Here is a 10,938-nt window from a genome sequence, read left to right as displayed (position 1 = left end):
CGGACACGCGCCTGGTCACCGCGCCCCGCCAGCGGCCGGGGCAGGCAAGAGAGAGACGTGGCGCTGGCCGCGTTGCGCATGCGCCACAGGGATGGGCGGGGCGGGGCGGCTCGCCCAGCACGGGTGGGCGGGGCCGTGCCACGCCGCCGCCGCCCGGAGCCACGCCCTCGGCCCCCCTAGGCAGGCAGTGCGCGTCCCCGAGCGAGCGAGCGAGCGCGCGCGCACGCCTCCCGCCTTCCTCCCCGGGGCCCCGCGCGCGCACAGCCGCTCACCCGCCCCGCCGCCGCCGCCGCCGCCGCCGCCGCCCCGCAGAAAGCCAGCGGCGCCATGTCTTCGCCTCCAGAAGGGAAGCTGGAGACCAAAGCTGGACACCCGCCCGCCGGTACTGACTGGTTTGCACTTTGTCTCGGGGCGCCGGGCGGGGGCGGAGCAGGATCGGGGTCCCCGGGTCCCCGTCCCAGTGCGATGCGCAGGCGCGCAGGTGAGCGTGCACCCCGGGGGCGCAGGTGAGCGGACCCCCGGGGCGCGCAGGATCCAGCCCTTCCCGACCAGGACACGTAGCCACCTCCGGAGTCGCCGCCGCCGGCCAGCCGCGAGTGCCCGCGCTCAGCGCAGTTGTACAACTCAAAACTCAGACGTAGGCAGTTTCTACCGAGCTTGCACAGATGTTTCGGGGAGCGGGAGGGGGGCGGGGAGTCCCCCAACAATTACAAGGCAGTGTTATGTCGTGATGATTAATCGTGGGCTGACAGCACTTCACACTGACAGACCAAAGGAGCGGAAATAATTCTGATCGTTAATCACCCGGCACGACTTCCTTTGCTCACATTTTCTTTTCTCATCCAGCTTGCTCTCGAAAGGGGTTGAAATAACGTTTTTTTAAAAGCAAACCCTCCACTTCTAAGCCAAGGCAGTTAAGTCCAGGAAAGAGCAACCTTTCTTAGGAAGTGGCAAGCAACCTTTGGGCGCCTTGGGCGCCGCCTCCACTCAGTTCCTGTTTATTCCTCCCTGGCTGCCACGCTGGTGGGGTTAGGTGGCGGTGATGCCTGTGGAAGCCCCACGGAGAGCCGGCTCGAAGGCCGCGGGTCCCAGAAGCCAAGTCTGCTTGGCTCCTCCAGGTCTTGATTGCACGTGCGGGTGCTATAAACCAGGGCTTCTGGAAGCAAACCTTAGAGGAACGTGTCACCTTTCTGTTGTAAGAAGTCACACGCTCCAGCTGCTGGCCCCCACTGAAGGACAGGAGTTACAGCAGAGATCTCGAAAGGCCTTTTTCACTAGGACAGCGCCTCTCAACTGACCCATCTGGGTTTAGGAGTTAGAAAAGGATCCCGCTGTGGTGGAAACCATCATAGAATAGAGTATGTAAGGCTTTGGGTTCCACCCTCACTTCCAACAAAATAAAACCACCCGTGCAAAGATTTCCTTTAAGACCCTGGCTCCAACCCCTAACCAGATCAGCCGGACACAGGTACAGGCTTGCTGAGGAAAACTTAGTCCTCCCCAGTGGAGTCTCACTGAGGGTATAAACCACACTTCAGGGCAGGGCCCAAGCCCGGGAGATCGATGGCCAAGGCAAAAATGAACTCGGTGGTGTTTTTGAGGATGTCCTGTCTTGTGTTGCTTTGTTTGGGCTTATTTATTTGTTTACTTGTTTATTTATTTATTTGTGTTATTAGTCTTATTAGTCCTTTGCTCGTGTATTTTGGTTTCTGGTTTTGTGGTTGTGTGTGTGTGTGAGAGAGAGAGAGAGAGAGAGAGTTTCTTAATTTTGTGCTTTTTTTTTTTTTGGTTTTCGAGACAGGGTTTCTCTGTGTAGCTTTGCGCCTTTCCTGGAACTCACTTGGTAGCCCAGGCTGGCCTCGAACTCACAGAGATCCACCTGGCTCTGCCTCCCGAGTGCTGGGATTAAAGGCGTGCGCCACCACCGCCCGGCTTAATTTTGTGCTTTTTTTAAAAGAAAGAAAAAGTGTGAAGTTGGGTGGGAAGGGAAATTGGGGAGGAGTTGGGATAGGGGAAAAACATAACCAGACTATATTGTATGAAAAAAAAAATTTTTTTCTGTAAAAAAAAAAAAAGGCAGAACAAAACAAAAAAAGATTTCCGTTAAGGAAAGCCCTGACCTTTAATTCTTAAAGGAGCAGTTTGAGTCCACCTGCCTGAGGATCTGAGCTGCTTGGCATGACCCACACTGCAGGATCCCAGGCAGAGGCCATGGGCCTGACGCTATTGATCTCCCAGGATAAGGATTTCATGAGTGTGGGCCTGTTAGAAAGACGTTGAGTCAGAACAGCATTAGTTAAATTGCAGGTAGAGACTTCCACATGCACATCTTAGGTCAGAGGGAGAAAAGGCACATACAGGAGAAACTGGTGAGCGCTGGTTTTCCTGGGTTTGCAAACGGGGCTTTTGAGTTAGAAATGAGGTACCTTGTGCCTCCAGAGAGAACCACCTTGTCTGTGTCTGTGGGGCAGTGCCCTTGTGCTCCCTCCGAGTTTAGACTTTTGAGGCAGACCACTGGGCTTTCCGGGCACTCCAGGCTTTCCTCGCCTGACATTAGAGGCTGGACCAAATGGTCTTCCTCTGGGCTAGCCATTGGTTGGGCTCAGGCCTTGGGGCGGTAACTCTCTTCCTTTGTCTGTTTGTTCCTCTGGTTAATCAAACAGATAGACTCAGGTGACCTTGGGGCAAGCCCTTTAACTCACCTGACCCAGCAGTAATGGAGCGGTCTATGTCACATGCCCCGTATCCCAAGGCCAGCTAGACCTGAGAGCCCAGAGGTGTGGGTGGGCAGGTGCTGGTAGCAGGCTGTGCTTCCCATCCCAGCAGGACCCCTCCTGTGCGCGTTCCTCCCGAGCTGCAGAAGTTCCTGGACACACAGCCTTTCTGCGGCAGGCAGGGAGGCCAGAGTGCTTTTTATTTTATTTATTTATTTTTTTAAATCTGGCCGTACCAGAGAGCAGCAGTGCTGCAGAATAAATATTTTTTTAAAAAAAAAGAAGAAAGGGCCACCCACTAGTAAAGAATAATAAAGGATGGCCAAGGACGCAGTTCCGTAAGTCAGAACTTCGGGAACACTGCCATTAAGTGCTCACGATATGTAACAGACTTGCACTTACATCTTTAACTGGAAATAATAAAGGTCTCTCACCACGACTCTTCTGCTGTCCTCTCTCGTGTCTTCTCTGTATTGGCCTCTCCAGCCTCTCAGTGCCACACTTTCCCCCTTACACCCACCTCCTACTCTTTCCCGCTCTTCTCCTGGCTTCCAAGCTCGCTGACATCTTTACCTTCAGGGGATGGTGGAGTACCTGGAGTGAGGCACTTAGGAGACAGCTCCAGCAAAGTTTCCCCAGGGCCTGTCCCTGCCCGCCTACCTCACCCCCTGACAGCATGCCTGCGGGTCTCCCTGTATCCTCATTTGCACGGGTGGCTGGATGGTGAATATTCAGAACGGTGGAAACAGTAACCGGAGTCTGGTCAATGTAAGGACAGACCAGCCAGTATAGAAGTGCTAGGCACGTTCCTTGCAGTGGCCTACCGTCAGGATACTGTGGGCAATGCCATTTCAATCAATAGGCGGAGCTGTTTGGGGTGACTGGCTAGCCTCTAAGAGCAGCTAGTTATGGGGGGGACCGGGGCGGGGAGACCCGTCTGAAGGACCTCAGCAGCCTGACAGTCTTCGGCACTCAGCAGATGCCACTCCCGCGCTGTGAGATGCTTGAGGTGGTTCACGAAGAGGAGGATGGAAGGAAGGTGTTTCGCAGAGGCCTTCCTGCGAGGGGTGGCACTGCATTGGGTTCCGCACACATCTCCCTGAGAGCAAGCCCTGACTGTAGCCCGAGCCGCTGCTCCTCCTCGCCAGAGAATGCGTGCAGGGAAGTGGGGGTGAGCCCATTCATTGTCAAGGCTGTCACCAAGGCAGCACAGTATGAAGAAGCCCCGTTGGGTACTAACAGCGTCCATGGCCTTCCCAGCTGCGCAGACGACACCGGAGTACTCGTCCCTGCCCGTCCCCATGTGAACTGGATAAAGATTTGCTTGGCAAATACACGTTTCAGGCCTCTAGCCCCAACCACATGCACCCATTGCCCAGGGGAGCCAGAACTCCAACTCAAGTTTCATAAATCTGATAATGGGATCCCATCGAGTGTTGCTGATGTTCTGTAAGGTTTTTTTTTTCTTCTTGAAAGTTGTTCTCACATCCCCCACAGAACCAAGTCAAATGAAAACATAAACGTGACTGTTTATGTCGAGTACAGCGGGAAACAAACCACTTGCTATTTTCGGCAACACAGATAATTCGGCTCCATTACATTAATCATTCAGACACGGCTTCAGGGTGCATTAGAGCCTGTGGATGATAATTGACCCCGAAGTACTTTCTTGCAGGAAGTTTTTGGATGATCCAGACTGTTCTGTTGCTAGAGATGGAAAGTGAATCAGCCTTGTATTGTAGCGATTATTATTGCATGGTAGGACAGGATAGGATCCGGTCCTATCCGTGGTAAGCAAGTTCCCATGCTCAGCCGGTGAGCCCAGTCACTGAGCACAGGTTGAAGGGAGCAGGCACTCTCTGCTTCCACTCCCAGCATACCATGGGGCAGACGATGCTTTCGTGACCGGTTTCTCTTGGTTGCTTCTACCAGGGTTGACCTAGCATTTCTAATGCACTTATGGCTGCTTCCTCTGTGCCTAAGACAGCGCTGGCTATCCTCCCCTTCTGGAACCTTCTGTGGGTGTCCTATTTGTTTCAGCCAATGCCCTGTGGCCTGACATGGGTTGGTGGCCATCTCCCATCCATATCTCAGACATCCTTTTGTTTACATAGAGAATATTCACTTTTTAAAAACAGTCCCTTTAGGTACAGTGAGTGAGCCGAAGAAATCAATCCAAGTGTCTTTTTCTCCCGTGGAACCTCCAACAAGGAGCAGAGTGAACTCCCAGACACTAGCTGCCCCACGGTGCTGCCGTGTCTGCACAGGGTGCCTCTGCTGTGCCGGGTTCGTTTCCCTAACTGCTGCAGGTCATCCTAGTAAGCTTAGTGGTGTGAACCACTGTGGACTTAAAGACACCACACAAACGACTGTGTTTATTTAAAGTCAAGTGGGGGAAGAATGCCCTCTGCTCTTTTCAGTCATACCACTTAGCTTTGTTTTTTAATCTCAGTAAATGCAAAATAATTCAGTTCTTTCTTCTTGCACAGCCTGGGAAGAGTCCAAAGTAGGTATCCCAATGGTGAGGTCACGGTTTGAGCGGGGCCGGTGTCCTCTGGGGGCTCTGGGGAGAGCCTTCTTTCTGGACCTTCTCCATGTTGAGTTCACCCACATGCCTTGGTTTGTGGCCCCTTCCTGTGACCCTGACTCTTCTCTTTCCTGTTCTCACATCTGAAGACCTTGCGGATGGCATGTTCCACCTGGCTAATCAAGAGTAGTCTTAAATTCAGATGACTAGCTTTCTAATTCCATCTGCAACCTTAATCTCGCCTTGCCAAAGAACACATTTGTAAGTTCTGGGGAGAGGGGACATTATAGTGTAACGTTAAAAGTAACATTAAAAGTAACACCACAGTTTTCCACGTTCTGTTGCCCGTGACCCAGCTGAATGGCCTTGAGCCCGTTGCAACAGCATCCAGAAGTGGCGTCAACCAATACCTACCAGTCCCTGCCTCCAGGATTGCTGATGGCAGTTCCCCCCTGGGCCTCCAGCAGGGGGTCCTGCTTTCTCTTCTGACTCATGAGGCTGCTGTGCCGCTGCTGCCTCTGCACTCAGACACTGGTGTGGAAGATGAACACAACCTCCCTAGATCACACCCTGTCTGTCTCTTAACTTCAGTTCCGCCCTGGAAAGTGAAAGGAGTTGCCTGTGTGGCTTAAATCACTTAGCACCTCAGCAGCCTGAGTCCTCAATGCAGGGTGTTGCTTTCTTTCATTCTCCTATTAGCGTCCTTAGTGAGGAGCTGTCTGAGGTACAGGATCAGGGCGTCAGGGAGGGGCTTATCATTTTAGCACATATCACAGAGAGCCTCTGTTGGGACTCTGCATGGTCTGGGGCACAGGGTTCTCACTGGGATCCCCCACAGCTGACAGTGGATAGGCCAGACACCAGCACCCAGTGTCCACACGCGGTTCTTCCCCCTCTTCTTTCATTTTCCACCTTCTCCTTCCAGAGCTCACACTCTGAGTTGCATGAGCATCCACTGAAGGGAGGCCCCTTCCTTGCCCGCCAATGTAGAGACATGCCTCCTAACGAAGACAGGCTGCATTCTTTTGCCCTGATCCCTTTATTTCAAGCTCCTGCCCCACATACCCTAGGGGAGGTCCAACTCCACCTCCCCTTGCCTATGTGCCTCTCCAGGGCACGGCCCGTGCTAATTCTAACCTACAACACGCTGGTTGTTTTCTTGTGTTCTCCTCACCAAAACAGTCATCAGAACCCTTCATCTCTTAAGGGTGGATTAGCCTCCTTCTAGATAACATCTCAGCAGCCCTTCTCAAGGAAGAACAAAGGCAGCTGCCCTTACACAACATGTTTTGAGATCTGCACTCAAGCTTTAGAGACATCAGTGTGTTATTAGGAGCTAAATCCACTCACCAGTGGCCTGCAGGATCCTAGAAGACCTTTCTGTCCTCTGTCTACCACCTTGCTACAGATCTTTCCAGCCTCTTGAGCCTTAGCAATAACTGCCAGTGACTCCTTCTGACACTTGGCACTATAACAGCTGAGGGGAACTTCGGCCAGGGATGGCAGGTAGTCACAGGCCCCTCCATTTGCTTCCGGGGCCAGTCTGACAAAGGAAGGTTCCTCTACCCTCTTTCCCTTTGGGCAGGAAGTTGTTCCACAGATTGCTTTTTTTTTTTATTGCAAACTTTCTTCCCTCCTACAGCTGAGCTAACGATCAGGACCTGACCACAGTCTCTCTGCACACTCTGGTTGGAAGGGTTCCCAGTGATTAAGGACCAAGATTGTCTAGCTCTGTCTGGTTCAGCTGTGCCTCTCACAGGCTGTGCCCCTGGGGGAAACCAGGCCCTAGCACAGGGTGACAAAAGTGTGATGGTGTGGTTAGTTCGGTGCCTAGAACATCGTAGCAATAAACAGGCCAACGTGGTAGAATCACCCAGGATCTGAGAGTCTCTGGAAGCGTCCTTACCTAGCAGTGGTTTTGTGATGAAGGCCCACTGATTGTCAGCCATCACATGTCAGCACCACAGTGGCCCCCTTCCCTGTGGGTTCTGTTACCTCCAGAGTGAGGGCAGAATTTGAGCGCAGGAGGTCTTTCTGAGCTCTGGATTCTCACTTCAGTCCACGCTTGGTAGAGTGGGGCATATCGTATATGCCAGGCGCTCTCAGGAGATGCCTCCGGAGCTAATTGAGTTATCCTCAGATGTCTCTGCAAGGGAGGAACATTGCCATTCTTTTCCTCACAGAGAGAAGGCCCTGAGACACAGAGAGTGTCAGACACACGAGTACACACATTCACACAAGTGCAGGCAGAGCTGGGGTTGGGACCTGGAGGCCCAGAATCCAGTCCTTAACCTCGGCATTACACTCAGCCTAAGGAAGCTGCCGCGCTCCAAATGTGAATCTCTGATTTCAGTAACAACCGCAGAACAAAAATCTGGAATTTTCCTTTTCAAGTATCTCAAAAAAAAAAAGAAAGAAAGAAAAAAAAAAGAAAGGAAGAAAGAAAAGAAACAACCTAGATTTGCAAATGATTCTACAGATTTCTAGTTTTTCAAACAGAATCCTCGATAAGCTGAGAGAACCATGCAACATGCTGTCATAACTTTTGGCATCCTTGCAAGCTAAAATCAATCTGCCTCAGCCTTGAGTTATTATTAACATTGCCACTTTTTATTGCTGCATCAATCACAGACATACTGGGATGGATTAATGGAGTTAATTGTTTTTGGAAACTGAATTAAATGCAAGTGCTAATGCTAGGTGGCTGAGCTCTGGCACCATGGGCTGTGCAGAGGAGTGGGCAAGCTGTTCCAGTGGCGCCTCCAGGGATGTGATCGTTTCCGGTGTCACCTTGACATCCGTTGCCAGTTCTCTTTGTCTTCATGGCATAGCCCTCTTCACTCGTAGTCAGTCTGTGGGACATGTCTGCCAACTGTCACATTGAAATATTCCAGGGACGTCATTTAGCAGCGATGAGTATCCCTTTGCCACGGCTCTGTAGCAGCATGCCACGGCTGGGCAGCTCCTGCGAGAGACATTGCTTTCTCGTGGTTCTGGAGGCTGGAAGTCCAGGATGAAGGTGTCAGACATGCCTGGTTTCTCCTGAGCCTGTTTCTCCCCCCCCCCTCCCTCCCCTACCCCCCATCTGGCAAACGAACTCACGTGACCTTTTCTCCATGCGTGTGCACTCCAATGCACAAGTTCAGTTGCATTGAAATTCACCTTCAATTTTAACTCATCTCTTTAAAGGCCCTGATGCCAAATACCATCACAATCTTAAGCCTGTGGCTATTAATACTTCACCATATTCATTTGGTGACCATATGTATTTAATGCCAAATACCATCACAATCTTATGGCTATGGCTATTAATACTTCACCATATGCATTTGGTGACCATATGTACTTGATGGCAAATACCATCACAATCTTAAGGTTATGGCTATTAATACTTTACCATATGCATTTGGTGACCATATGTACTTGATGGCAAATACCATCACAATCTTAAGGTTATGGCTATTAATACTTCACCATATGCATTTGGTGACCATATGTACTTGATGGCAAATACCATCACAATCTTAAGGTTATGGCTATTAATACTTCACCACATGTATTTGGTGGCATAACAGCATCTTTCGTCAGTTTCTGGTAGATATCGGCAGGAGGAAGGAAGTCCATTCTAAAAAGCACTTGTGGGGCAGTTCTAGACTCTTCATTTTGTCAGAAGTGTCCATAGTTCTCAGATAGAAAGCTGTAACAGACCACCGAATTTTAATCTAAGTCTCCATTTCAAGTGGGGCTGGAAGTCTTAGGCTAAAATTTTGCCTACGAATGGTGACTCTCTTGTGTTCAATCTGAACTCAAAGTGAGGCCAGTCCCCAAGGACCAAGAACAAAGAACGATCTGAAACTGAGACATGAGACTTGGGCCTTAGTGGGTAGGGTGTAGCCAACCCAGATCCCAACATAAAGCTGGATGCTCAGAGGTCTAACCCTGTGGAGGAGGAGCCTGTCCCACAGCACAGTGAGACAGCAAGAAGCTGAATTCCTTAGCCCAGGCCCCAGATGAGAATAAAAGTCTGAGAATTTGTGGACACAGGAATGCTTTTAGTGCGAGTTAGGTTGAAATGTACGTTATATGGTATGTGCCTTGCCTTACTAGTCGATGAGAAGATACCAGAAGATACATTGCCAGAAGCAATGTAAGGGAGGAAAGATGAGTTTTGGCTCACAGTCTCAGGTCTCTTGAAGCCAGGCAGGCATAGCAGACTTCATGGTGACTGGAGGGTGTGGTGAAGGCTTCCCATTTCTTGGCAGATCAAGAAACAGTGCCCAGGACTGGAACTGGGGCTGAGTTATATTCCTCAAAGCCACCTCCAGCCCTGTTCATATCCGTCAGCTAGGCGCCATGTCTCAAAGGACCACAGTTGAGCCACCAGTTGGAGGCCAAGGGCTCCAAACAAGGGTTCCACTCCAGCCAAGTGGAACTTGCCACATTCAAACCATGACATCTGCTGTTACCCTTCCCATGCTAAGAAATCCATCAGAAGGATGTCAGGACCCGAACGGAAACAGTTACAGCCTCTCCACAGAGCTACTGTCTCCACCAGGGAAGACTCATGTGCTGTCTCCACCAGGGAAGACATCATGTGATCCACAGCCATCAAGCTCAGGAGCAAGGTCAGCAGACAGTAGATACACAAAGACCTCGGATGACAACGTATCAGGACAGGCCACTGTAAGACAGGTGTGCCTGAAACAAATACACGATTAGAAATGGGGGGAGGAGGAAGTCCCCAGCAAAGACCTGATGACGGAGACAAAGCTAAGCTCTTAAAGAGCAATAAAGTTATTAAAAACTAGTTGTCAAGATAAAAGGCAAATTTTTGGAAGCATTGTTAAATGGGATCCATCCCCACACACACACAAAGTAGCCTAGTGTCCCTTCATTAAAAGGCGAGACATCAAGGTTTTAGTTTGAAGCCCAAACTGGCAGATGCACCATTTAAGCACAACCCTCTGATCCACTGGCCCATTCTCTTGCTCTCTGTCATCAGCTCGAGGGTCCTGCTGGCCAGGAGAAACCAGCATCCTTGTCTTTCCAAACCAAAGGCTGGCCATGTTTCCCAGGGAAATCAGAGTATGGGCCTGAAAAGACCTTCCCCTGCTCCTCCGTGTCCATCCCCACTGTGAACTTGCCCATTCCTTGTGACCCAGCAGGATCCATCCAAACCAGAAACACCAGAGACAAGCTGACTACTCCCCTCCATGGGGACTGGTTGTGTTGATGTAGAAGAGTAGATAGCTATCCTCAGGAGGAAGGGCTGGGATCTGCGAGTGCCTCAGAAACAGCCCGTGCCAGGGCTCTACTCTGTCCTCATTGTAGAGGCCCCTGCCTTAGGAAGTCCCCATGTCTGAAGCTCTGTGCTGGCAAGTGAGTGTGATGGAAAATAATTCTTTTTTAAAGAAGAGAGTTTATCCTGAGCCAGATTGGCAAAACTGTGTCTCAGGAGCACAGATTTAGGTGACTGATACAACCCCTGTGAAAGACGTGCTGAACTTTTGTAGCCACAGAAGGAAGTCATAAGTCAGTACAGTCAGCAGATGTCTTGTTGTGAGTGTCAGGTGGGTGGGTTGTCTCCAAGCAGGAAATCTTTCCTATAGGCTTCAGATGTTATTTCGGTCTTGGTTTTAGGTCTGCTGGAGGCTACAGGTCTGCTGAGCTTAGCGTAAACACAATCTTAAGAGAGTT

General features: G+C 50.7%; 1 protein-coding gene across 1 annotated transcript in view; it reads left to right on the top strand.

Annotated features, from left to right (window-relative positions):
* The first annotated feature begins 212 nt into the window (after positions 1–212).
* Positions 213–10,938, top strand: part of Dap (death associated protein) — a 54,848-nt gene continuing 44,122 nt past the window's right edge. The window contains exon 1 of the mRNA XM_006979980.3: positions 213–382. Within this exon, the coding sequence (XP_006980042.1) occupies positions 328–382 (55 nt within the window). The 5' untranslated portion in view covers positions 213–327. The remainder of the gene's footprint in view (positions 383–10,938) is intronic.

Source organism: Peromyscus maniculatus, chromosome 15 (assembly GCF_049852395.1).
Source record: "Peromyscus maniculatus bairdii isolate BWxNUB_F1_BW_parent chromosome 15, HU_Pman_BW_mat_3.1, whole genome shotgun sequence".
In the NCBI taxonomy this organism is placed as follows: domain Eukaryota; kingdom Metazoa; phylum Chordata; class Mammalia; order Rodentia; family Cricetidae; genus Peromyscus; species Peromyscus maniculatus.
The sequence above is the reverse complement of the archived record's forward strand: the minus strand, read 5'-3'. Positions and strand labels throughout refer to the sequence as shown.